The 22,207-nt window shown below is 64.3% G+C and overlaps 1 protein-coding gene across 3 annotated transcripts in view; it reads left to right on the top strand.

The window, feature by feature from the left end:
• Positions 1-22,207, top strand: part of PIEZO1 (piezo type mechanosensitive ion channel component 1) — a 66,088-nt gene that overhangs the window by 37,734 nt on the left and 6,147 nt on the right. The window contains exons 3-36 of one of the 3 annotated variants that reach the window (XM_046683777.1): positions 1,354-1,476; positions 2,483-2,525; positions 2,663-2,801; positions 5,937-6,105; positions 6,256-6,469; positions 6,577-6,748; positions 6,851-6,964; positions 7,047-7,140; positions 7,922-8,022; positions 8,357-8,617; positions 9,348-9,459; positions 9,544-9,722; positions 9,791-9,939; positions 10,040-10,207; positions 10,632-10,741; positions 10,915-11,075; positions 11,232-11,408; positions 11,927-12,052; positions 12,148-12,348; positions 12,914-13,118; positions 16,581-16,685; positions 17,459-17,612; positions 17,873-18,116; positions 18,193-18,289; positions 18,509-18,680; positions 19,137-19,226; positions 19,307-19,392; positions 19,712-19,783; positions 20,379-20,482; positions 20,952-21,048; positions 21,122-21,178; positions 21,258-21,430; positions 21,593-21,699; positions 22,021-22,134. In XM_046683777.1, the coding sequence (XP_046539733.1) occupies positions 1,354-1,476; positions 2,483-2,525; positions 2,663-2,801; positions 5,937-6,105; positions 6,256-6,469; positions 6,577-6,748; positions 6,851-6,964; positions 7,047-7,140; positions 7,922-8,022; positions 8,357-8,617; positions 9,348-9,459; positions 9,544-9,722; positions 9,791-9,939; positions 10,040-10,207; positions 10,632-10,741; positions 10,915-11,075; positions 11,232-11,408; positions 11,927-12,052; positions 12,148-12,348; positions 12,914-13,118; positions 16,581-16,685; positions 17,459-17,612; positions 17,873-18,116; positions 18,193-18,289; positions 18,509-18,680; positions 19,137-19,226; positions 19,307-19,392; positions 19,712-19,783; positions 20,379-20,482; positions 20,952-21,048; positions 21,122-21,178; positions 21,258-21,430; positions 21,593-21,699; positions 22,021-22,134 (4,690 nt within the window). Of the gene's footprint in view, positions 1-1,353; positions 1,477-2,482; positions 2,526-2,662; positions 2,802-5,936; positions 6,106-6,255; positions 6,470-6,576; positions 6,749-6,850; positions 6,965-7,046; positions 7,141-7,921; positions 8,023-8,356; positions 8,618-9,347; positions 9,460-9,543; positions 9,723-9,790; positions 9,940-10,039; positions 10,208-10,631; positions 10,742-10,914; positions 11,076-11,231; positions 11,409-11,926; positions 12,053-12,147; positions 12,349-12,913; positions 13,119-16,580; positions 16,686-17,458; positions 17,613-17,872; positions 18,117-18,192; positions 18,290-18,508; positions 18,681-19,136; positions 19,227-19,306; positions 19,393-19,711; positions 19,784-20,378; positions 20,483-20,951; positions 21,049-21,121; positions 21,179-21,257; positions 21,431-21,592; positions 21,700-21,939; positions 22,135-22,207 lie in introns of all 3 variants that reach the window. The other 2 variants (XM_046683774.1, XM_046683776.1) reach the window with 2 other exon arrangements.

Below are 22,207 nucleotides of genomic sequence, written 5' to 3'. Positions count from 1 at the left end.
TGCTAGGCTAACCTGGGGAAGGGGACACAGGCCAATTCTGAGTCTGTTTAACAAACAGCAATTATGCTGCAAGATCGTGAACAAAATGGACATGGGCCCTGAGCTCGCCGGCCTCAGGGCAGGAGAAAGAAGGTCCTGGCTGATGGTGACCTTGCCTGTCCCCGAGCTCTGGGAAGTTGAGAGAGGTGCCCAGGCTGCTCTGCAAGTTCTTGGCGACCAGTCAGCTGGCCAGCAGGGGTGAGGACCTGGGGGCCCTTGCTGAAAGGCCCTGGGTCAGAGGAGGAGGAGGCATCCACAGCCCACATCCTAGACCCAGGATCCAGGGCTCAGAGTGCGGGAAGCAGAACCCTAGCGGAGGCCTCTGGTCCAGGGCCCCTGCACGATGCGAGCTGCCCACCCACTCACAGAGCAGAGGTGACCCCAGGGCTCCAGAGTCCATGCTGAGCACAGGCCATGGCCACCCAGCCCTCTCCCTGCAGCCAAGACCTCCCTGCTGGGTGGGCCGAGTCCTGCTTCCCGGGGAGCGGGTTCTGTGATGTGCGGAACAGGCACTTGTCTGGGGCCACCCACCCTGGCCTGCGCTCGGGCTCCTGGGCCCGGCTCTCAGACTCAGCTTCTCCCGAGTGGGGTGGGCCTCCCGCAGGGTTTGGGGCCCCCGGGATGGGTGAATAAGGCCTGGGAGGCTCCTAGCCCCACCTGGCACAGCAGGCGCTGGCATGTGGGCAGCCGCTGTTTCTGCAGTGACCCATACCGCGCACACGCTGGGAGCATTTAGCCCTACGACACCCCACCAGGATGGCAAGGCTCGCCCCACTTCCTCTGAGAGCCGAGATCCCAGCCCTGCCCCCTCCACCCGCCCATGCCGGTGCCTGTTTCAGTCCACACTGCGCAGTGACAAGTTTGCTGGATACGTGCACAGCCCTGCAGGGGGCTCCCCGAGCCCGGGGGCCATCCCTCTCTTTTCTGGCTCCTGCCCCCACTGCCCCACCGCCCCAGGGAGGGGAGGACCCAGGCGGTGGGCAGCCTGGGTGTGCTGTGCTCTGCACATTTCCTGCTGTGTGATGTGGGCCAGTGGCTTCCCATCTGTTCCTGTGTCCTCGTCTATAATCGAGGGCCACGAGGGTCAGTGGGACAGTGTTGGCGGGGTGGGTAAGAGCGAGCATGGCATGGAGTGAGCTGCTGATGGCCCCCTGGGACCCCGTGTCCGTACTCAGTGTGTGTCCTGCGCCAGGCGGTCGTGGTCTGGCTCAGGGCTGAGAGCCGGGCTGAGTGGCCTCCGTGGGTCGAGCCCTTCCCCGTCTCCGTTCAGGCCTGGCCGCGTGCTGGCCTCACCCCCGCCTGCTCTGCCCACAGGTCACACTGGCCGCCTCCTCCGAGCCCTGCTGGTCTTCAGCCTCCTCTTCCTGGCAGCCCACTTTGCCTTCCAGATATGTCTGTACACCGTGCCCCACCTGGACCAGCTTCTGGGACCGAGCTGTGAGTCAGCGAGGATCGGGAAGGGGGTGCCTGGGGGAGCTAACTGGAGGGCCTGGGGAGGGTGGAGGGGAGAGAGGGAGCCACTCCAGCCCTGTGGGGCCTCAGTGTCAGTGTCCTCGGGGAGGTCAGCTTGCCCTGCCTCACCAGGCCTTGCCTGATATGGGCCTCCCCTGAGTACCTGTCTGTGATTTGCGTCCAGCTGGCCCAGTTAAGTACCCCGGTAACGGCCGCTGTGGGGCTGGGCCGAGCACTGCACTGTGCTGATCCCAGAACCCAGGATCCGGCTCACGGGGCTGGATCCTGTCAACAGGCTCCTCCCTGTCAGCATCTTCCTCTGGTGCGCACTACTGGGGCTTAGAGACTCGGCTGGGTGGCGCCAGCTGCCCTCGGAGCCCTGCCCACCCCCACCCCGCGCCCTTTCACCCCTTGGACAGTATCTCTAGCTGGCATGCAGCCCTCCCAGCTCCACTGACATCAGCACCTGCTCCTCAGATGAGGGAGCCTGGGCTCCAATCCCCCTGCCTGGCTGGGGTGTCCCACCCCTGGGCCCTGCCTGGCGCCGCTCCCCCAGCACAGCGCTCAGCCATGGGGGTGGGCAGGGTCCGCACCGACTTCTCTTTTTATGCTGTGATGACTCTGTCCCTCCTGGTTCAGAAACTGAGACGTCAGGTGCCTCGAGGGCGCACAGGTCCTGGCAGCCCCCAAGGAGTGCCGGCCACGGCTGACGGCTCCCAGAGCCCTATCGGCCCTGCCGTGGCCACACACCGCCCAGCTGGGCCGTGAATCCCCGGTCTGCCAGGCGGAACAGGTGGGCCCTCAGTCCGCCAGCTTGGGCCTCAGTCTCCCTACTGGTAAAGACAGCATTTTGCGAGCATCCCTGAGACCAGTCACGGGTGCCCTGGAGACCAGGGGTTCTGTGACTCTGGCCCCTGAGGGCCTCCTGGCGACAAGGAGCAGGTTGCTCAGTGCTCACCACCTGACCCAGGTCCTGTGCCTTCCTCTGCAGGCAGCCCCTGGGAGACCCTCTCCCGACACATAGGTGTCACGAGGTAAGAGCCCCGCCAGCATCCCTCTGGGATTTCCTGGGCCTGCGGCTGGAGCCTCCAGCACCCAGGGTCCCCCACGCCCCGCTCCCCTGGCACCTACCCTCCTGGGCCAACCCGCAGGCTCTCCCTGCCCTTCACAGGTTGGACCTGAAGGACATCCCCAACACCGTCCGGCTGGTGGCCCCCGACCTGGGCATCCTGGTGGTCTCCTCCGTGTGCCTCGGCCTCTGCGGGCGCCTCACACGGGACTCCCAGCGGCGCCAGCACACCCGGGAGCTGGTGAGGGCTGCGGGCGGGCCGGACCGCGTGTCAGAGGGAGGGCTCTCTAGGGCTGTGTCCAGCTGTCTGAGGACGATTTTATGTTCGTTTAGTACAAACATGGACTCTTTAGTTGTGAGAGTTGGTATGTGCTCACTGTGAAGAGATGACACACCAGGGAGAGAGGTGTCGTCCCCTTGCGGGGGCAGCAGTGTGGCGTGCCCCTCTAAGACCTGGGCCTGGCAGGGCTCCTTCTCGGGCAGACACGTGCAGGGAGCCCCAGCCAGCATCTGCGCCCTCAGACCCTTCCTGGAGGAGACTCCTGGTGGCCACAGGGCAGTAGGGAACCAGCAGCATCAGAGGGTGGTCTGTGCCGGCCGTCAGGGAGCACCCTGGGACGGGTGGACAGATGGACAGACGCTGAGCAGCCACACCCACAGCAGGGGCATCATCGGTGGGGCTGCGGGCAGGGCGGGGCCATGCAGGCTCAGAGCCCAGCGAGGCCCTAAGTCAGACTGTCCTTGGAGGGACCATCCAGGGGTCTTCTTCGGGTGGGGCTGAGCACTGGGCCCTCGATGTCCTCTGTGGTCGAAGGCTCAGTGTCCTCTGCCCTGCACTGAGGCTGCGCTTGCCAGCCCAGCCTGGCCCCCCACACCTGGCCTTGGGCTCCATCCAGGGATCCCGGCACAAGAGCTCCCTCTGGGGAGGCCCTGGCAGCCACAGGCCCACCCCCCCACCACCAAGTCCCAGCGTTTACTTGTCCAACTGATGCTTGCTGGGCACTAGGGCCTTGACCTCCAGAGAGCCCAGTGAGGGGAGGGGCTTCCCAGGGCCACACAGCAGGTCAGGGGCGACTCTGCCTGCAGCTCATGTGGCCCCTGTCCCACCCCTCCACGTCCTCGACCTGCAGGGCAAGACTGATGCCCCGTTTCAAAGTGGGAACACAGCCTGGAGGTCGAGGGGCTTCTCTGGGCAGTTGTGGGGGAAGCCAGGGCTGGGACTGCCCTTCTGGCTGCCCTCGGGACACCCCTTCCCTGGGCCTCCCAGCTCGGTTGGCCCTTCTCCAGCCCCACGGTGGTGTGTGGGCGCCAGCGGGTTCGTGGGCCAGGGCTGCCTCTGGCTTCCTCGTTAGTGGAGCTGGGCCTTCCCAGAACGGCTCTGCCGGGAAAGGCTGGACTCATCCCCCAACCTGGGGTGGGCGGGCTCAGCCCCACTCCACGCTGCCATCGCCCCTCAGAGCACGTGCTGCCCTGGCGGCACCTGGAGGCTGGACTCTGGTCTATAGGGCACTGGGTCAGGCCCCCGTCACTCGAGCGTCCTCCGTGGCAGATAGGGGCCTGCGTGTCCTGCCAACCCCAGACGGCTGTATAGACGCTGAGCGAGGAGGTAGGGGCACCCTTCCCAGGTGCCCACTTTTAGAGACCAGAGCCAGGAGCAACCCAAATGCCCTCTGCACGTACGACACTGCCCAGCAGGACCACACGTGCACACAGTTGCACATGACCCACGTACGCGCACACGTCCTGACTTCACACGCATGCACATGCCCTGAGGGGGCAGACGGGCTGTGGTGGGAGGTGCGGAGACATGTGGAAACTTCTGTTGAGCCTGTGGGCCTGTGGGACGTGCCGAGTCGGGCCGGAGCCAGGCCTGGCCGGCCTGGACGCCGCAGGCGGCCCCAAGCACCTGTGCGTCCACCCTGCAGCTGCTTCTGTCCCTCCCACTCCCAGAAACGCTCATTTTTCACGGGCCTTCCCAGAAACTTTCCCAGGGCCAGGGCCAGGACCAGCTGTGGGCGGGGGAGCCAGGCCTGGCTGCCGCGCCCTCCGGCCGTCTCCCTGTCCCAGGCGGCCGGGCCCCCAGCCCTCACAGTCAGGGTCTGACAGAGGCACCCTGACCTCAAGGGCTCCTGCTCCGCTGTCTCAGTCCTTCCTACCCTGGGCCCCGTTCCCCTGGTCTACCCCTCCCCTCCTTCCACGCACAGCTCACCGGCCTCCCTGGGGCCTCCAGACCCCCAGCTTGGTGAGGGCAGGACCTGTGTCTGGTTCGTCTCTCCTGCCTGGTCTCACCCACATTGACAGGCGGGAAACAGAGGGGTTAGGTGACTTGCCCGAGGCTGCACAGATGGGAGACTTGGAGCTGGGCTTCGGCCAGGTCTCCTGGCTCCAGAGCCTGTGCTCTCCGCTCGGACGCCAAGTGCCCCTCAGCTGCTGGGAAGGGCACATGCACAGCACCCATTTTACAGATGGGGACGCGGGGCGCCTGACGCAGAGTCCGGGTTCTCTTTGCCTCCCCTGGCTCCGCCCAACGTCCAGGAAACAGCTCCGTTCTGGGGAACCTTGAGGCTGGGCAGGGACACAGACCTTGGTGGATCCCGTGCCCCACCCCACCCCACAGCAGGTGAGGCCTGGAGGGGCCGTCCGTTTCCTCGTCCCTCCAGAGGGCAGCCTCCAGGCACCGCGCGTCCGGAAGAGCTGGTGGGGCACCAGGATACCCTGCACCTGCTGTGTCCCTTGGTGCCCACCCCTCACTCTCCAGAGGCCCCACGGGCAGCAGAAAGGGAGCAGGGAGCAGATGGGCGCCACCACTGTCCAGCTGTGTCATTTGGGGTCCCCTCTGAGCCTGTGTCTTACTTATAAAGAAAGTGCTGCATCAGCACCTGGGACTGTGTGCAGGGCTCTGTGTAAAGTGCTCTGTAAACTGTAAAGTGCGTGTGCTGCTCTCCTTCCTTTTCTTAAAAATCTCCTCCTGGGTCCAGGGGCTTTGGGGACACGTGCAAGAATCTGTGGGGCCTTCCCTGTGCTCGGGGGCTCCCTGGTCCAGATGGGGAGATAACAGGCACTCGAGGAGTTCTGGAATAATCCGAGGTCGGCCTGCACAGGTCAGTCATCATGAGTGCCAAGGCTTGGCAGGAGCCTGTCTTGGGGCCGAGGTGGGCCGCCTCCAGGAAGGCCTCAGGGCTGTGAACTCGAGTGAGGCAGCAGGAAGGTGGTGGGTAGACCTCCGGGCACGGAGGGTGGTGCGGGTCCACACTGGGGCTGGCAGTCCCATGGCCCTCAGAGGGGCAGCGGACAGCGTGGTGCCGGTGTGGCCCCAGTGCCTCCTAGTGTCCTGAGTGCCACACACCTGACCCCTGCCCCCCCGTGACCTGGGCAGGACGATGATGAGAGGGAAGTGGACACAGGCTCTCCGGCAGGACTTTGGGAAGCCCCTGCACTGGCCCCCAAGCAGAGGTCTCGGCTGGCTGCCCGGTTCCGGATCACGGCCCACTGGCTGCTGGTGGCCGCTGGGCGGACCCTGGCCATAGTGCTGCTGGCACTGGCAGGTACCACTGCAGTGGGAAGCGGGGACCCCACACTGGCTGTCACACTAGGAGGGGTCTTGGCAGCCTGCTGGAGCTCCCCACTGACCAATGAGACGGCCGTCACACGGCCCCGCCTGGCATGACCTTGCCTGCCTCTGCCTGGCCCTGCAGGCATCGCCCACCCCTCGGCCTTCTCCAGCGTCTACTTCCTGGTCTTCCTGGCCATCTGCACCTGGTGGGCCTGCCACTTTCCCATCAGCCCCTTGGGCTTCAGTGCAATCTGCGTCATGGTGGGCTGCTTTGGCACCGGTCATCTCATCTGCCTCTACTGCTACCAGACTCCCTTCGCCCAGGCCATGCTCCCACCTACCAGCATCTGGGCCAGGTAAGAGCTCGCCTGCACGGGCCCCCTCCTTCCCCTCGCCCTGGCCCTGCTCGCCTGGCCCCGTTGCCTCTGAGGCTGGCAGTCGGTGATGTGCCGTCTCTGGGCAGGGTGTTTGGTCTCAAGGACTTCGTGTCCCCCACCAACTGCTCCAGTCCCCATGTGCTGGTCCTCAACACCAGCCATGACTGGCCTGTCTACGTGAGCCCTGGCATCCTGCTGCTTCTCTGCTACACGGTGACCTCGCTCCTGAAGCTCCGCACACACCAGCCCGCAGACGAGGTGAGTGCTCGGGGCCAGCGCACTTGCGCTGCCCAGCCGCCCCCTTCAGGCCACGATCATGCACGGAGTGGGGAGCTGAGCTCTCGCCTCTGGACTCTGCAGAGGAAGGAGGCGGCTGGGGCCGACGAGGAGCGGGAGGTGGAGCTGACCGAGGTGGACCAGTGGCCCCAGGGCCAGACCCGGGCTATGGCCTCCAAAGAGGAGGGGGCTGTCCAGGTGAGGAGTCTGGGCTGAGCAGTGGGGCCGGAGCCCATCTGCCTGCAGGCTCGGCTGACCGGCTCTGGGGTTGCTTCTGCAGTGCATGGAGCCCATGCCCACGGGGCCTGACTCGGAGGCCGACAACTGCATCATTCACGACCTGACCAGCCACAGCCCCGTCCAGCAGCGCCCCCGTGAGTAAGGCGCGCCCTTAGCCACCCAGGCACGCCTCCTGCCATGGGCACACCGGTGCTGCCCCCTGGTGGTCACCAGGTGGTCTCGCCTTGTTGGCCTCTAGCTGCGCCCATCTGGCTGCCCAGGGCCAGGCGGGGGGCCATGCTGCTGCCCAGCCCCTGAGACCCTGGGGGAGGGGAGGCTCCAGGTCTCCCACCCCCTCCCCACCTGCCCCAGGTCCGCAAAGAACTTGACAGCTCTGCCTTGGGCTGGCCCTGCGGCCCAGGGTGGCCAGCTGTTGTCCAGGCGGGTGCTGGCCCCGGAGCTTGGCATTGGCGGAGCCCCACAAGGAGGCGTATTTTCTGGTGCTTTTTCTCTTTGCCCTAAGCCTTCATTTCTATTTTGTGAACTGTCCCTGCATGAAGCAGGAGCTGAAATTGCTGTCCTTGAGAGCTGGCACCCTGGGGACCTACATGCCCACGAGCTGGAAGGGGGTCAGAGTCTGGGAAACGAAGTGCTGGGAGGGGCAAGGACTGGCTCAGGGTCACAGACACATTGACAACTGAGTCAGACAGAAGCCCAGCCCTCTGTGGATGCTTTCTGCCCCTGTGCCCACTGGGAGATGTCTGCTGTCTGCGGCTCCCTCCTCCTCGCTGGGCCCCTGCCCCAGGGCCCCGCTCCAGCAACCTGTCCACATCTTAGGGCAAAGTCAGGTGTGGGTGAGGGGCTCTGGCCTATGATGTTGGAGCCTTCCCAGCTGGTGGCCTGACTCCCTGGGTGACCCCCACCCCCACCCCTTAGTGCACCCCAGGCTGGCTGAGCACAGAGAGGCGTCTCCACTGCATGGCCTGGGCCACCTCATCATGGACCAGAGCTATGTGTGCGCCCTCATCGCCATGATGGTAAGAGCAGCAGCCCCGGCCCTTCCCGCGGGTTCTCACGTGACACCTGGGAGGCAGATGGCAGCCTCGTCATCAGAAATGGATGGAGCTGTGACCCACTGGGCCGCATGTGTACGCACATGGAGCCGGTGGGCGGGTGCGTGAGAGAGCATGCATGCGTGTGTGAGAGCACACGTGGTGAGTGCGCAAGTGTGAGTGTGTGTCCTATGCTGTGGCACTCTGGGCCGACAGGGCGTGTCTGAGCGCCTCCCCGTGGCCCCACCACTGCTCCACCTGTGGGAGGGTCGGGGCCTGGGTGCGCACCCTGCAGCCCTGCCCGCCGCCCCGCTGCCAGGTGTGGAGCATCACCTACCACAGCTGGCTGACCTTCGTGCTGCTGCTCTGGGCCTGCCTCATCTGGACTGTGCGCAGCCGCCACCAGCTGGCCACGCTCTGTTCGCCCTTCATCCTGCTCTATGGGCTCGTGCTGTGTGGCCTGCGCTACGTGTGGGCCATGGACCTGCGCCCCGAGCTGCCCACCACCCTGGGCCCCGTCAGCCTGCGCCAGCTGGGGCTGGAGCACACCCGCTACCCCTGCCTGGACCTGGGCGCCATGGTGAGTCCCCCGCCCCGCCCGGGCGCTGTGGGTGGACGCGGTGCCTTGGGTTTCGGCAGGAGGACGTGTGACAGGGCAGTCTGTTCAGTTCCACAGGGGAGTGGGAGCTCAGGGAGGGCAGGGCCCAGGTGTTTGTCGAGTGAATGAGTGATGACCTCGCATTGTTGGAGGCACAGTCCCTGTGTCCCTGACCCGGGCTCCATTAGTGTTGCCTGCTGCTCCGGGTCTCAAGGAACCTTTGTGCCCTCACCGTGTCCCTCCATCAGACAGGTGTATGCCAGAGTGTCATTGTACCTGGGTGTCTGTGCTACTTCCTGTCATGTGTTTGGGGGACCAGTGGGTTATATCTTACTGTGTGAGATGTGTGAGCCCATGTGCATGAGTGTGTGTGCTAACACGTGAACTTGTGTGTGGGAAATGTGTGAGCCTGGTCATCTGTGTGCAGGTATGAACCTGGGAGCCTGTGTGTGAGAACATGTGCATTTATGTGTGGATTGTGTGTGTGTGTATATATGAGAGTGAGTTTGTCCCCGTAGGAGGATGGTGCTGGGGGGACGGCCCTGATGGGAGGCGGTGCCGGGAGGGGAACGGCGTCAGGGGGACAGTGCTGGGTGGGGGCTGCTGAGGGTCCGTCCCTGGGGCTCACACCTTCTTGGGCTGGACCCTGGCTCTGGGAGGGGTGCCGGGCCACCCGGCCCTTGGTGACCCTGCCCCCTGCCCCCCGCCCCAGTTGCTGTGCACCCTGACCTTCTGGCTCCTGCTGCGCCAGTTCGTCAAGGAGAAGCTGCTGAAGAGGGCGAGGGCGCCCACTGCGCTGACGGAGGTGACCGTGGCAGACACAGGTGAGCAGGCGGGGCAGTCAGGGGACAGCCCCCTCCTGCCCGACCCCAAAGCCACAGTCCCCTCCCCGCCGGCTTGGCCCGCAGAGCCCACGCGGACACAGACACTGCTCCGGAGCCTGGGCAAGCTGGTCACGGGCATCTATGCCAAATACTGGATCTACGTGTGTGCGGGCATGTTCATCGTGGTCAGCTTCGCCGGCCGCCTCGTCGTCTACAAGATCGTCTACATGTTCCTCTTCCTGCTCTGCCTCACCCTCTTCCAGGTACCTGCGGGCGCGGCGGGTGCGGGGCCCTCGCGCGGGCTGGGCCTCACTGCGCCCTCTCTGGACAGGTCTACTACAGCCTGTGGCGGAAGCTGCTCAAGGTGTTCTGGTGGCTGGTGGTGGCCTACACCATGCTGGTGCTCATCGCCGTCTACACCTTCCAGTTCCAGGACTTCCCCATGTACTGGCGCAACCTGACGGGCTTCACTGACGAGCAGTGAGTCGGGTGGGGGGCCCGCTCACCTTCTCAGGGTCCAGCGCCATGGGAGCCCCGGGGCTGGCCTGGGCTGGTGCTGACAGCCGCCCCCTCGCGCCAGGCTGGGGGACCTGGGCCTGGAGCAGTTCAGCGTGTCCGAGCTCTTCTCCAGCATCCTCATCCCCGGCTTCTTCCTGCTCGCCTGCATCCTGCAGCTGCACTACTTCCACCAGCCCTTCATGCAGCTCACTGACCTGGAGCGTGTTCACCGCCCGCGCCCGGCCCACAGGTGCGCCCTCCGCCCGCTGCCTGCCGCCGCTGCCACCCCCGAGGGTCACAGGCTCCAGGCTCGGCTCATGGGGGCTTGGGGGTCTGCAGGGTGTCGCCCCTGACCTAGCACAGAAAAGGGCCTTGTCTGGGAGGGGGAGGGGGCTGGAGGAATTTGGAGGGGGGACCTGGAGAGGAGGGAAGGCCTCGGCCCCCAACTCCAAATGCTGAGGGGCCTCAGGCGCTGGGGGTCACAGGAGTGGAATGTCGGCTGGCCCACTCACGGCCTAGGGGCTGCAGCACAAACAACACAGGTCACAGAGCAGAGGGGGTACAGGCAGGGCTTCTGTCAGCTCCAGGAGAGCAGGGGTAGGGCAGGGTGAGGGTGGGTTGGGGCCCACCCCAGGAGTGTGGGGAGGAAATGACACTTTGGGGCTCTGTTCTAGGCAGGACCTGGTGAGTGGGACCCCATTGCTACAGCAGGAGGAGGAGGAGGCCCCCAGGGACGAGGGGCTGAGCACGGCTGGCCCCCCCCAGGCCACATTGGTCCTGGAAGGTAAGTCAGAGGGGCAGGCTGTGGCCCCAAGAGGCGAGTGCAGCGTGCTGAGGGCTGAGCCTCCGGGTCGTGTGCTGGAGCCCTGTGAGCTGCGGAGCCTTGACTGTACGTGGGACAGAACGGCCCGAGGCCCGGGCGTCCCAGCCCTCCTCACCGTGGCCCCTTCCCCACAGCCACAGCCAACAAGTGGGGCCTGGTGGCCGAGCGGCTACTGGACCTGGCCGCCGGCTTCTCGGACATCGTCACCTGCGCGCAGGTGTTCGTGGGGCGCCTGCTGGAGCTGCACGTCTTCAAGCTGGTGGCCCTGTACACCGTCTGGGTGGCCCTGAAGGAGGTGAGAGTGGGACGCACCTTCCTCGTCTGCAGTGGGGTCACTTGGACACCCTTGCTGGCCTCCATGGAGCCAGGACCTGCGGGTGGCTGCAGATCGCAGGGCCTGGGCAGGGGGTGCTGCTCCACCCACCACTGCCCGTGTGCCTGCCACCCGCAGGTGTCGGTGATGAACCTCCTGCTGGTGGTGCTGTGGGCCTTCGCCCTGCCCTACCCGCGCTTCCGGCCCATGGCCTCCTGCCTGTCCACTGTGTGGACCTGCATCATCATCGTGTGCAAGATGCTCTACCAGCTCAAGGTGGTCAGCCCCCATGAGTACTCCAGCAACTGCACTGAGGTACGGGCCCGGCCGCGGGGGCTGCTGCTGCAGCTCAGGGTGGGGAGGCACGGATGCAGAGGGCCTGTCCCCCGGCCAGCGGCTTCTTGGAGAGGGTAGCCTGGCCTACAGAGGGCCCACTCCCCACGCCAAGGTGTCTGGGCTCAGAGAAGTGTCCTGATCTGGCCGACAAAGCACAGGTCATGGTGTGAGGTGGTGCTGAGGCCAGACGTCTCCTGGAGTGCAGGGGGCCCCGAGTCAGGTTGGGACGGGAAGGCTGCTCAGGCCCAGCGCTTTCCTTTACCCTCCTCAGCCCCTGCCTGTGGCCTCCCCATCCCCGGACACCCTGTCCTCTTCCCCATTAAGGAGGGTTGGAGGCTGACATCCCCCAACGTTCCTGGCTGGAGGCAGCTGTGGTCTGGCCCAGACCCGGTGGGAGCTGTGGTTGGAGTGGGATGTGCGAGGCAGAGGCGGTGGTCCGTGGGGTCAGCGTCCAGTTCCCCATGGAGAGCGGGTGCTCACGCCGTCCCCGCCCCCAGCCCTTCCCCAATAGCACGAACCTGCAGAAAGCAGAGATCAACCAGTCCTTGCTGTACCGTGGGCCCATTGACCCGGCCAACTGGTTTGGGGTGCGGAAGGGCTTCCCGAACCTGGGCTACATCCAGGTGAGTGAGAGGCTTGGGGGCTGCGGGGCGGGGTGGCCCCGGGGACCGGGGTGGGCAGGGCGGACGGGCTGTAACTGTTCTTTCCCTCCTTCCAGAACCACCTGCAGATCCTGCTGCTGCTGGTGTTCGAGGCTGTGGTCTACCGGCGCCAGGAGCACCACCGCCGTCAGCACCAGCTGGCCCCGCTGCCCGCCCAGGCCGTCTGCGCCGACGGCACCCGCCAGCGGCTGGACCAGGACCTGCTCAGCTGCCTCAAGTACTTCGTCAACTTTTTCTTCTACAAATTTGGGCTGGAGGTGAGGCCGGGTGTCGACCCTAGCCCCTTCTCCAGGCAGGGCTCAGCCGCCGGGGGTCCCTGCCTCCCTCTGTGGGGCCTTTGCTGAGCATCCGCGTCTTGCAAGCCCACATAGGCCAGCTGGGGGCACGGGCGGTGGACCACGGAGGGCACTGGGTCCTCCCGGGCCTGGTCAGCTTGCACTTGGAGAGGGGCCTGTGGAGTGAGGGCAGGGGGTCCGGGACGCAGGCTGGAGATAGGGTCAGAGTCTCAATTCTGCCACAGAGCACCCCCAGCCTCAGTTTCCCCCCCCTGCACGATGGAGACATGTCCAGCCTTTCCATCCCTCCCAGGAGGGTAGCGTGGGCTGTTGTGAGCTTGGGCCCCTGGCCGTACTCTGTGCACAATGCCGGACACCTCAAGGCAGAGGGTGCACCAGTCCGAGCCTGCCTGACCTCCCTGTGCCACCTGTGGTCCCTGGATCCAGTTGGCTGGGCCTGAGGCTGCCCGGAAGCAGAGCTAAGAAGGTCCCTGCCACCAGCTCGCTGTGTCCCCTTCTCACCTCCTCCCCCTTCTGCCGCCCCCAGGTCTGCTTCCTGATGGCCGTGAACGTGATCGGGCAGCGCATGAACTTCATGGTCATCCTGCATGGCTGCTGGCTGGTGGCCATCCTCGCCCGCCGACGCCGCGGGGCCATCGCCCGCCTCTGGCCCAACTACTGCCTCTTCCTGGCGCTCTTCCTGCTGTACCAGTACCTGCTGTGCCTGGGCGTCCCCCCCGCCCTGTGCATCGGTGAGCGGGGACTGCCGCTGGGGGCAAGTGCTGAGTGAGCCACAGTGCCTGGCTGTGGCCAGGGCTCTCTAGGCCTTGTGGCTGCGTGGAAGCAGAGGGGTGTTGCCCATCTTCTCTGGGCTCCCCCAGCTCTGAGTTGGCCTCACTCCTCCACGGCCCGGCCCCAGTGAGTCCATCCGGCTCAGCGCCCACCCGAGTGCCCCCAGTGCTCCCTCCATGACTTGGCCGGTTACAGCTGTGCCATCTCGGGTGGTGGTGCTGGCCTCTCGCTGGTCTCCCTGCGTCCACTGCTTTCTATTTTCATTTTTTGCCCAAGATTCTATTTTGAAGAGCTTCAAACAATCAGAAAAGTTGGGAGAAGAGACCATTGTGGGGCTCCATGCCCAGTGCCGCTTGAGGGCGGGCGCCCTCTGTACCCCAAGACAGGGCCCCATGCAGCAGCCCCTTCCTGGACGACACTCTGGTCTGGTGTGCTGTTGCGCTCTGCGGCACCATCCAGGGTGGCTGTGGCTCTGCTTTGGGGCCAGGTGTTTGCATGTGGCTATCCCCTTGTCTCCTTGGGCCCGACTCTCGTGATGTTTCCAGAGTCAGGCGGTGGGTTTGCAGAGAGCTGTGACTTTAGATTTGTCAGCTGTTCCCAAACGCTAGACACTGGCAGACGCTGTGGCAGGAGTGGCCCACAGCAGTGCTGTCCTCAGCAAGGCCACAAGTGGCGTCCAGTTGGCCGTCTGGCCTGTCCCGGGGTCCCCAGCCTTCCCTGGGGAGGGGCTGCCGCTCTGCTTCCACCGTGGGCGGTGTCTGCATCCAGCGACTCTCGGGAGTCGGCCGTTGGCGGGACTCTCAGACGGGCGCGTTCGATGTGTGATTCCTGGCGCGGTTGCCGGCTGGCTTGTTTGTGAAGATGAGCTTTGGTTTCCTGCCCTCCCATCTTTCTGTTTCTCGTCAGCAGATCCACGGAGCCCTTCTTGTCTAACGTGTTACAGCCCAGCCCTGCTGTCCCTGATGTTCAGAGGGTCACTGCTGGCCGGGGGTCCCTTCAAGCTGGTGCTTTTGACGTGCTCTGTCTCTGTCCTTGAAAGTCAGGTCCATCGAGGCTCGTTCATGCTCAGGAAAACTCCCCCTTTTAGGGTTTGGACACAAGCATAGAGAGCTGCGACCGCCACCACAGTCAGACACACAAGTGTCCAGTACCCAAGTCCCCGCCCATGTGGCAGCCCCCTTGGCTGCCCACCTCTGGCACCCACTGATCTGACCGTTTCTGCTCTGCCTTTTCCAAAATTCTTAGAAAGAGACTCAGGCGGCACGTCACTGTTGAGCTGCATCCTTCAGAATACATTTGGGATTCCCCATGTCGTTCTGTGTCAGCGCTTGGTTCCCTTCCGCTTGGTTTTGTTAACTTGTTACATGGAGTGAAGAGGGTTGTGAGCTGTGCAGGGCTCCCAAATGCCCTTTGCCCAGTTGTCCCTTGTTCAGCCTCTGACGTGACCCTGGGCAGTGACCAAAGCGGAGACGTGAGCGCTGGCGCAGTGCCACCCACTGTGGACGAACTGCAGACGAGTGGCTCCCCAGCCAGCCCGATGCCGCTTCCTGTGCTGGGACCCCGTGTAGAGCCCACGTCACACTTGGTCGTGCTGTGTCCTCCGGGCTGGGATGGTTCCTCCCCTTTCTTCCCCTTTCATGACCTTGAAACCTGAGGAGCATAGGGCTGTTATTCTGTAGAATGACCCTCGATCTGGGAATGTCTGGTGTTTCAAAATTAGACCAGGTTATGCACTTTTGGCAAGAATGCCACAGCTCTGAAATGTCCACCCAGTGCATCACAGCGGGGCCAGGTTGTCTCATCCCGGTGGCATTACCCTTCGTCACTCAGGCACAGCGCTGTCTGTGGGTCTCTCCACGGTGAAGTTAGTCTTTTTCTCCTTGTAACTAGTACATGTTTATTTGTGGGGAGACACCTTAAGTGACCACCTGCTAACCTCAGCATCGCTGCGGGATCTGCCTGCAGCTGCTGTTAATCAGGTCTGCTCATGGCCCTCTCTCCTGTTGTTAATTGGCGTCTTTGGTAAGGGAGAGCTGTCGCTTCTCCCATTTATTCGCTCAGTTGTTTGTCTGTGTCTGCGTGGACTCTGGAGCTTTCTTCCTCGGGTGCTGCCCCAGTCCCATTGCTGTCTGCTTTGCCGTCCACACTGGCCCCTTCAACGTGCCCGGCCTCTTCCAAGCACACCCTGCGTCTGCTCCACGAGACGTTCCAGCCTCAGCCCGTGCTCCCTGCCCTGCCCTGCCCACGGAGCCCGGCCCCTTTCACGGAGGGCGGGCTTTAGACCCCGAGAGCTGGGCACTGCGTGTGCTTGTCGCCGTGCACGTCACTGCTGCCTGGCCCTCTTGGCCAGCCCTGTTCCTTCTGTCACACACCGTTTTCCCAGGTTGCTTAGGCTGGTTCCTTCCCCTGCCTCCCGGTAGGTGCGTCCCATGCCTGTTGTCTAGTGACACTCACTTAGTCTGCGCTCGGTCCTGGGTTCCCCGCCATCCGGTTGATGTTTATTTTTGGGACAGTAAAGTCCCCTTGTGGTGTACAATTCTGTGGGTTCTGAGCGGGGCGCAGAGGTGTATGTCTGCCCCCACATTTCTCTTCCGAACATTTCCATCACCCCGAATTTTGCGTCATGCGGCCCCTTTGCTGTCAGTCCGACCCCTCCCCCACCGCACCCCCAGGCAACCGCTGAGTTTTCTGTCCCCATAGTTTTGTCTTCTCCGGAATGCCATGTGAGTGGACGCGTCCAACATGGAGCCTTTAGGGCTGGCCTCCTCCACTTAGAAAACTCGTTTGAGGAGCATCTCTGGGTTGTGCGCACCGGTGCTTGTTCTTTTTCCTTCCTGAGTAGTATTCCTGGCTGGATGTACCGTGGTTGGTTTGACTCCCTCCAGGTAATACTCTGGTTGTTTCCAGTTTGGGGCTCTTAGGAACAAAGTTGCTGTGAACGTCCTGTGTGGTTCTCACTTCTCTGGGATTGATGCCCAGAACAGCCGTCCCATTTTACCTTACCCCAGCCGAGTGAGTGTGACCCACTCTCTCTGTGTCCTCCCCAGCATTTGGTGTTGTCACTGTCTTCTCTTGTAGCTGTTCTGGTGGGTGTGTGATGATGTCTCATCCTGGCCCGTCCACACCAGGCGCCCTGCCCACCTACTGGCCATTACCCTCAGCTGTCACTTGATTCATCATCCCCTGGGGGCCTGGGGCTCAGTCTGTGCCTGAGAAGTGTGTACATAAGAACATGGCAGAATCTTTGGGCCCACATGTTCTCGAGACGCCAAGTGAGAGGGGGTGTGTTTTTGAGACTGTGTGAACACATGCAAGTGGGTGTAAGAATGATTCCTGTGGACTCGGGGCTCCTGGAGGCCGCTGGCCAGCAGATGGGGATAGGCCGGGACATCTGGGGCCTGACACACACCCTTCACCCACAGACTACCCGTGGCGCTGGAGCCAGGCCATCCCCATGAACTCCGCACTCATCAAGTGGCTGTACCTGCCGGACTTCTTCAGGGCCCCCAACTCCACCAACCTCATCAGTGAGTGCCCACCGGCCAGACCCTTCATCCACACGCATACCTGCCGGCCTCCCAGGGGGCCGTGGAGGTTCCACACAGACGCGGGCAGCGGGCAAGCATGGGCCCTCCTCCCCAGCCAGCGAGGAGCATGTTGTCCAGGCCTCACGGGCCGGTCTAATCCTTCAGCTCCCCAGTGGGGGCCTTTGTCCCATGAGTGCCCCATCCTGCAGGCACATCCCCGTGAGACTGAGGGGTCCACCTCACATGTGCACGCCCAACCACGCAGACACGCTTCTGCTCACCAGTGTGTGCGCAGGGGTGCATGCAGGTATGGGCACAGGTGTGCCTGCAATTGCGGACACAGGGATAGTTGCAGGTGTGCATGCAGGGTGGGCACAGGTGTGGGCACAGGTGGCTGCAGGGTAGACATATGTGGACACTGGTGTGGACACAGGGGTGGGTGCCCACGTGGTGTAGTGAGGCGCATGATGGCCTTGTTCCTGACACACATGTGGTCCATGCAGAGCCACATGTACATGCACAGACACAGAACGTGTACACAGACAGGCGTGTTCGACATCCACGTGCACACCCCACCCGTGCAGACACCACGGGCCCGCATTCACACAGGTAGCTGTGTGTCTGCCCACGCACACTCACTGCTGCTTCTCTCTGGTCTGGGTTCATGGTGAATGCCGGGCGGGATGCGTGCTGCCACTCCGTCGTGGCCAGGCCCCTGCATGGTCAGTGGTTCCTGGGCTGCAGTGCAGAAGTGGCCTCCCGTGTGCCTGCAGGTGACTTCCTCCTGCTGCTCTGCGCCTCCCAGCAGTGGCAGGTGTTCTCAGCCGAGCGCACCGAGGAGTGGCAACACATGGCTGGCGTCAACACTGACCACCTGGAGCCGCTGCGCGGGGAGCCCAACCCTGTGCCCAACTTCATCCACTGCAGGTAAGTCTCGGGGTGGCGGCAGCCTGAGGAGCCCTCTCAGGGCTGGGGGCTTGCGGGGCTGCGGCGGTAGCTGGTCAGCAGGGCTGAAAGACGTCCCCAGGCTCCGGCTAGGACCGAGCCTGGGACAGACACTGCCAGTGGTGTCCCTGTGGCCAGGACGAGGGGCGGATGCTGACCTCGCAGCAGAGGGAGTTCTCCTGGTCTGAGGCTGCCGGGGGAGGTAGGGGACCCGGGCGCCACGGTGACACCCCACCCGGCAGGTCCTACCTCGACATGCTGAAGGTGGCCGTCTTCCGCTACCTCTTCTGGCTGGTGCTGGTGGTGGTGTTCGTCACGGGGGCCACCCGCATCAGCATCTTCGGGCTGGGCTACCTGCTGGCCTGCTTCTACCTGCTGCTCTTCGGCACCACCCTGCTGCAGAAGGACACGCACGCCCGTCTCGTGTTGTGGGACTGCCTCATTCTCTACAACGTCACCGTCATCATCTCCAAGAACATGCTCTCGGTGAGCCCAGCCCGCCCAGCCCTGACCCCCAATTCCTGACCCGGTGGGCCCAGGCTGATCCTCCTCCCACCCCTAGCTCCTGTCCTGCGTCTTCGTGGAGCAAATGCAGAGCAACTTCTGCTGGGTCATCCAGCTCTTCAGCCTCGTGTGCACCGTTAAAGGCTACTATGACCGTGAGTGGGCGAGGGCAGGCAGCTGGGGGCCAAGGACATGCCAGGGGAGGAGCCGCTCAGGGACATGCGCTGCTTCCAGGATTCCCTGACTCTGACCCCAACAAATGCACCTGACCTGTGCCCCACACCCCTGTCCTTGGCCTGTACCCCGACCCACGTCCCTGATTTGTGCCCCTGACGCTGACCACGCCTCTGACCCGTGTTGTGTCTGTCCTGCAGCCAAGGAGATGCTGAGCAGGGACCAGGACTGCCTGCTGCCGGTGGAGGAAGCCGGCGTCCTCTGGGACAGCGTCTGCTTCCTGTTCCTGCTGCTGCAGCGCCGTGTGTTCCTCAGTCACTACTTCCTGCACGTCAGGGCCGAGCTCCAGGCCACCGCTCTGCTGGCCTCCAGGTTGGCCCTGCCTCAGGTCCCCCGGGGCCCTCTAGGGCAGGCGTCGCCTCTCCATGACACTGACACGTCCCCTGGGGGGAGAACCGAGGCCCACAGACCCCTAGGGCCTTTTCACAGGCCTGAGTGCCTGACTGATGATGAGCGGTCCCGGCCCGGCTCTGCCGTCAGCTTGTTGCCCCCACGCCGGCCAGAGTGTGCACCCCGACTGGAGGGCCTTCCTCCCGTGGCTGGGCGGCCAGGGCTGCTATCCCGCCGACGCCTCTTCACTAGCACATTTTCCACCTATGAGACTGGAGGCCACTCCTCCCTTTCACCAGCACATGACAAGGCGGGTGTCGTGGTGGGGAGCTGGCCCTTGGTGTGAGCAGGGAGGACCATGGGGGCTGGGCCGGGCCCAGAGGCCTGGGAGCCTGTGCAGCTGAGCTGTGTGCCTGGCCTTCCTGTCCCTCCTCACAGGGGCTTCGCACTCTACAATGCTGCCAACCTCAAGAGCATCGACCTCCACCGCAGGGCGGAGGAGAAGTCCCTGGCCCAGCTGAAAAGACAGTAGGTGCCGTCTGGGGTGGGCACCCCAGGTCTCCTGACCCACCCACCTGGCGCTCAGAGCTGCCTCTCCCACCCCACAGGATGGAACGGATCCGGGCCAAGCAGGAGAAGCACAGGCAGGGCCGCAGCCGCCCCCAGGATCCCCTGGACCCCGGCCAGGAGCCAGGTGAGTGTGGACACAGCCTCTGAGGGTTCTGGTGCCCTGGCGTGTTCGTGCCTGCTAGAGCCTGCACACGTCTGTGCCATGTGACGTCCCACAGGGCTTCTCGCCCATCTGTCCTGTGCCGTGTGGTTATTCTCTGTCCCCGCAGGCCACGCAGCAGGCCCATGACTGTCCATCTGCACATGTGGGCTGAGCTCTGCCCCCAGGGCACCACGTGGCCCCTCTGGCTGCAGGGGCTGCGTGTCTGTCTCTGCCCGGGGGCCATGCTCACCCCGTCTCCCTGCCTCTCCCGCTGGCTCATGCTCGCCCTGCCCCTCCACAGGGCCCGGCAGTCCAGGGGGCTCCTCCCCGCCACGGAGACAGTGGTGGCGGCCCTGGCTGGACCACGCCACAGGTACCGCCCCAGCCTGGCCTGCCCTGACCACCTTGTGGGACCTGCTGTTCCCCAGGCGGCTGCCCCCTTTCGCCTGCTGTCTCCTGTTGAGGCAGAGGGCACTCGCCTGCACTGGCCTCCAGCCTGTGCTCTCCTTTCCCTGAATTCCCTGGGAGCCCTGCCGCGTGGGCTCTCAGGCCTTGCCCCGCCACACAGGAGTGAGGGGCTGGGTCTCCATCTAACTGGGTCCCTAACAACAAGCCCTGCATTTTTCTAACTCTCGATTCAGAAGCCTGAATCTTCACTGCTAATCTGCCCTCTCCTTCCCTGGCCCTGAGCCCTGTGTTACTCTCGTCCAGTCTGGTCTCGTCCCACCGCTCTGGCTGTGTCCTGTACATGTGTCACCGTCCCCTAGCCTGCTGCTCTGTCTTCAGCCACGGTGGCTGTCCTCTGCGGGGAGGGTGCATGTGGCCTTGGTCCTGGGGGTCACAGGATGCTGAGGGAACCCAAGCTGGGCAGCACAGTGCAGCCTGTCCTGGGACCCCTCCAAACTGAAGAAATGAACTGGAGGATCTTGTGGGTGGGAGGCCGGCGCTCAGCTCCACTCTGCCTGCAGTCATCCACTCTGGGGACTACTTCCTGTTCGAGTCTGACAGCGAGGAGGAGGAGGAGGAGGCCCAGCCCGAGGACCCCAGGCCGTCGGCACAGAGCGCCTTCCAGGTGAGGTGGGAGCGTCTCCTGCCTGCCTTCCCATCCGTGGAGCTCCAGGGCAGTCCGGGGAGCCCAGCACCCACCCCCATTGAGACCCCCAAGTCCACAAGGCAGGTGGGCAGCCACATGCCCTTCTGCCCACTGCCTCCTGGGTCTTGACTCTGACCACACAGGCCTGTGGTGGCCGTCGGTGGCCTGGTTTTTGGGAAGGGCTCAGCATGGTTGCTGGACACACATCTGTCTCCTGGGCCAGGAGCTGCTTGTCCATCTCTGGGTCCCCAGTTCTCAGTGTGGGGCCCTGGCGCCAAGTGACAGCCATGTGTGCTGAGGGCCTGCGTGCACTGCCCTGTCCCCAGCTGAAGGTCCCCAGCGGGGACACCTGATCCCAGACCCCTTTTCCTTGGGAGCTCAGAGGTGGCTGAATGGGACCCAATGGTCCTGGGAGGCAGGGCGCTAACCCCAAGGCCCCGGCCTGCAGATGGCATACCAGGCATGGGTGACCAATGCCCAGACGGTGCTGAGGCGGCAGCAGCAGGAGCGGGCACAGCAGGAGCAGGCAGGGCAGCTGCCCACGGGTGAGTTGGGCCACGTGTGGCTCTTGGGGGGGATGCATGGCCGCAAGGCACTAACTAGCACCCCTGTGCCCAGGAGGTGGCCCAGGCCAGGAGGCGGAGCTGGTGGAGGGCCCTGAGGATGAGGTGGCAGGTGCGTGGGCTGCAGAGTGTCGGGGGCTGGGGGCTGGGTGTCTCCCACTGGCCACCTCTCCAGACTGTCCTTTCCTCAGGCCGCAGCCACGTGATGCAGCGAGTGCTGAGCACCATGCAGTTCCTGTGGGTGCTGGGGCAGGCGCTGGTGGATGGGCTGACGCGCTGGCTGCACACCTTCACGCGGCATCACAGCGCCATGAGCAATGTGCTGCGCGCCGAGCGCTACCTGCTTGCGCAGGAACTGCTCAGGGTGAGTGGGTACCACTGCGCCATGCCACACCCCATCACACCCCCGCCCAACCTGCGCCTGCCCAAGCCCACCCAGACACTGCCCCCGCCCCCACCACCCACCGCCCCAGGCCCACCCTGCACTGGGCCGGAACAGAGCTGGGACAACTCGGCTGTCCTATAGGGCGGAGAAGTGCACCGGGGCCTGCTGGACCAGCTGTACACGAGCCAGGCTGAGGCTGCGCCACCAGGCCCCTCGGAGGCCCGTGACGCGCCGAGCACAGCGTCAAGGTAGGTGCAGGACTCAGGGGCTTGGTTGCTGAGCCAGGACCCACCCCACACAGCCTGCCCTCAAGCCCCAGAGTGTGGGCCAGTCTGGGCACCTACACCACTGTACTCAGGGGCACACAGCCCCCCAGGCATGTGGCCAGCTGGCCCCTTGTCCACCAGGGACTTTGAAGCCCTCCCGCCCCACCCCAGGGACCCGGGCAAAGCAGAGGCAGCCTCCGTGACTGGCCTTCCCTCCCACAGTGGGCTGGGGGCCGAGGAGCCACTGAGCAGCATGACCGATGACACGGGCAGCCCCCTGAGTACTGGCTACAACACCCGCAGCAGCAGCAGCGAGGAGATGCTCACCGAGTCCAGGGTGGCCCTGCATGGCTCCTCGGAGCTTCCCGCCAACACTCACATCTGGACGCGCACGGCCAGCGAGCTGCTCCTCCACAGGTGCATGGCAAGGGGTGGAGGCGGGTGGGCAGGTGGGCCCTGGCCTCAGGGCAGCCCTGGCGCAGAAGCTGCC

This window comes from Equus quagga, chromosome 13, assembly GCF_021613505.1.
Source record: "Equus quagga isolate Etosha38 chromosome 13, UCLA_HA_Equagga_1.0, whole genome shotgun sequence".
NCBI classification, from domain to species: Eukaryota; Metazoa; Chordata; class Mammalia; order Perissodactyla; family Equidae; genus Equus; species Equus quagga.
The sequence above is the reverse complement of the archived record's forward strand: the minus strand, read 5'-3'. Positions and strand labels throughout refer to the sequence as shown.